This window comes from Halyomorpha halys, unplaced genomic scaffold, assembly GCF_000696795.3.
Source record: "Halyomorpha halys isolate HHAL.00 unplaced genomic scaffold, Hhal_1.1 Scaffold772.1, whole genome shotgun sequence".
Lineage (NCBI taxonomy): Eukaryota > Metazoa > Arthropoda > Insecta > Hemiptera > Pentatomidae > Halyomorpha > Halyomorpha halys.
In genome coordinates this window covers 3,578-3,869 of record NW_027112238.1, presented here as the reverse complement: position 1 = coordinate 3,869, position 292 = coordinate 3,578, and the positions used below count along the sequence as shown (strand labels likewise).

Genomic DNA, 292 nt, shown 5'->3' with positions numbered 1-292 from the left:
GCCTATCACCTGTATGATGAGCCATTATATGTGCTTTCAAAGTACTATTTTGAACTGTACTGAAATTACAATAGGAACATTTATGAGGCTTATTATCTGTATGGTGAGCCATTATATGTCTTTTTAAATTACCCTTTTCAATTGCACTATAATCGCAATGGGGACACTTATGGGGCCTATCACCTGTATGAAGAGCCATTATATGTTGCTTTAAAGTATTACTTTGAACTGCACTGAAATCACAATAGGGACATTTATGAGGCTTATCACCTGTATGGCGGGCCATTACATG

At 36.6% G+C, this 292-nt stretch overlaps 1 protein-coding gene across 1 annotated transcript in view; it reads right to left on the bottom strand.

Moving 5' to 3' along the window:
- The window catches only part of LOC106686067 (zinc finger protein 711), a gene marked incomplete at its 5' end in the record, with an annotated part of 2,255 nt that overhangs the window by 623 nt on the left and 1,340 nt on the right, over positions 1-292 (bottom strand). The window contains one exon of the mRNA XM_067050198.1: positions 10-183. Coding sequence (XP_066906299.1) covers positions 10-183 — 174 coding nt within the window. The remainder of the gene's footprint in view (positions 1-9; positions 184-292) is intronic.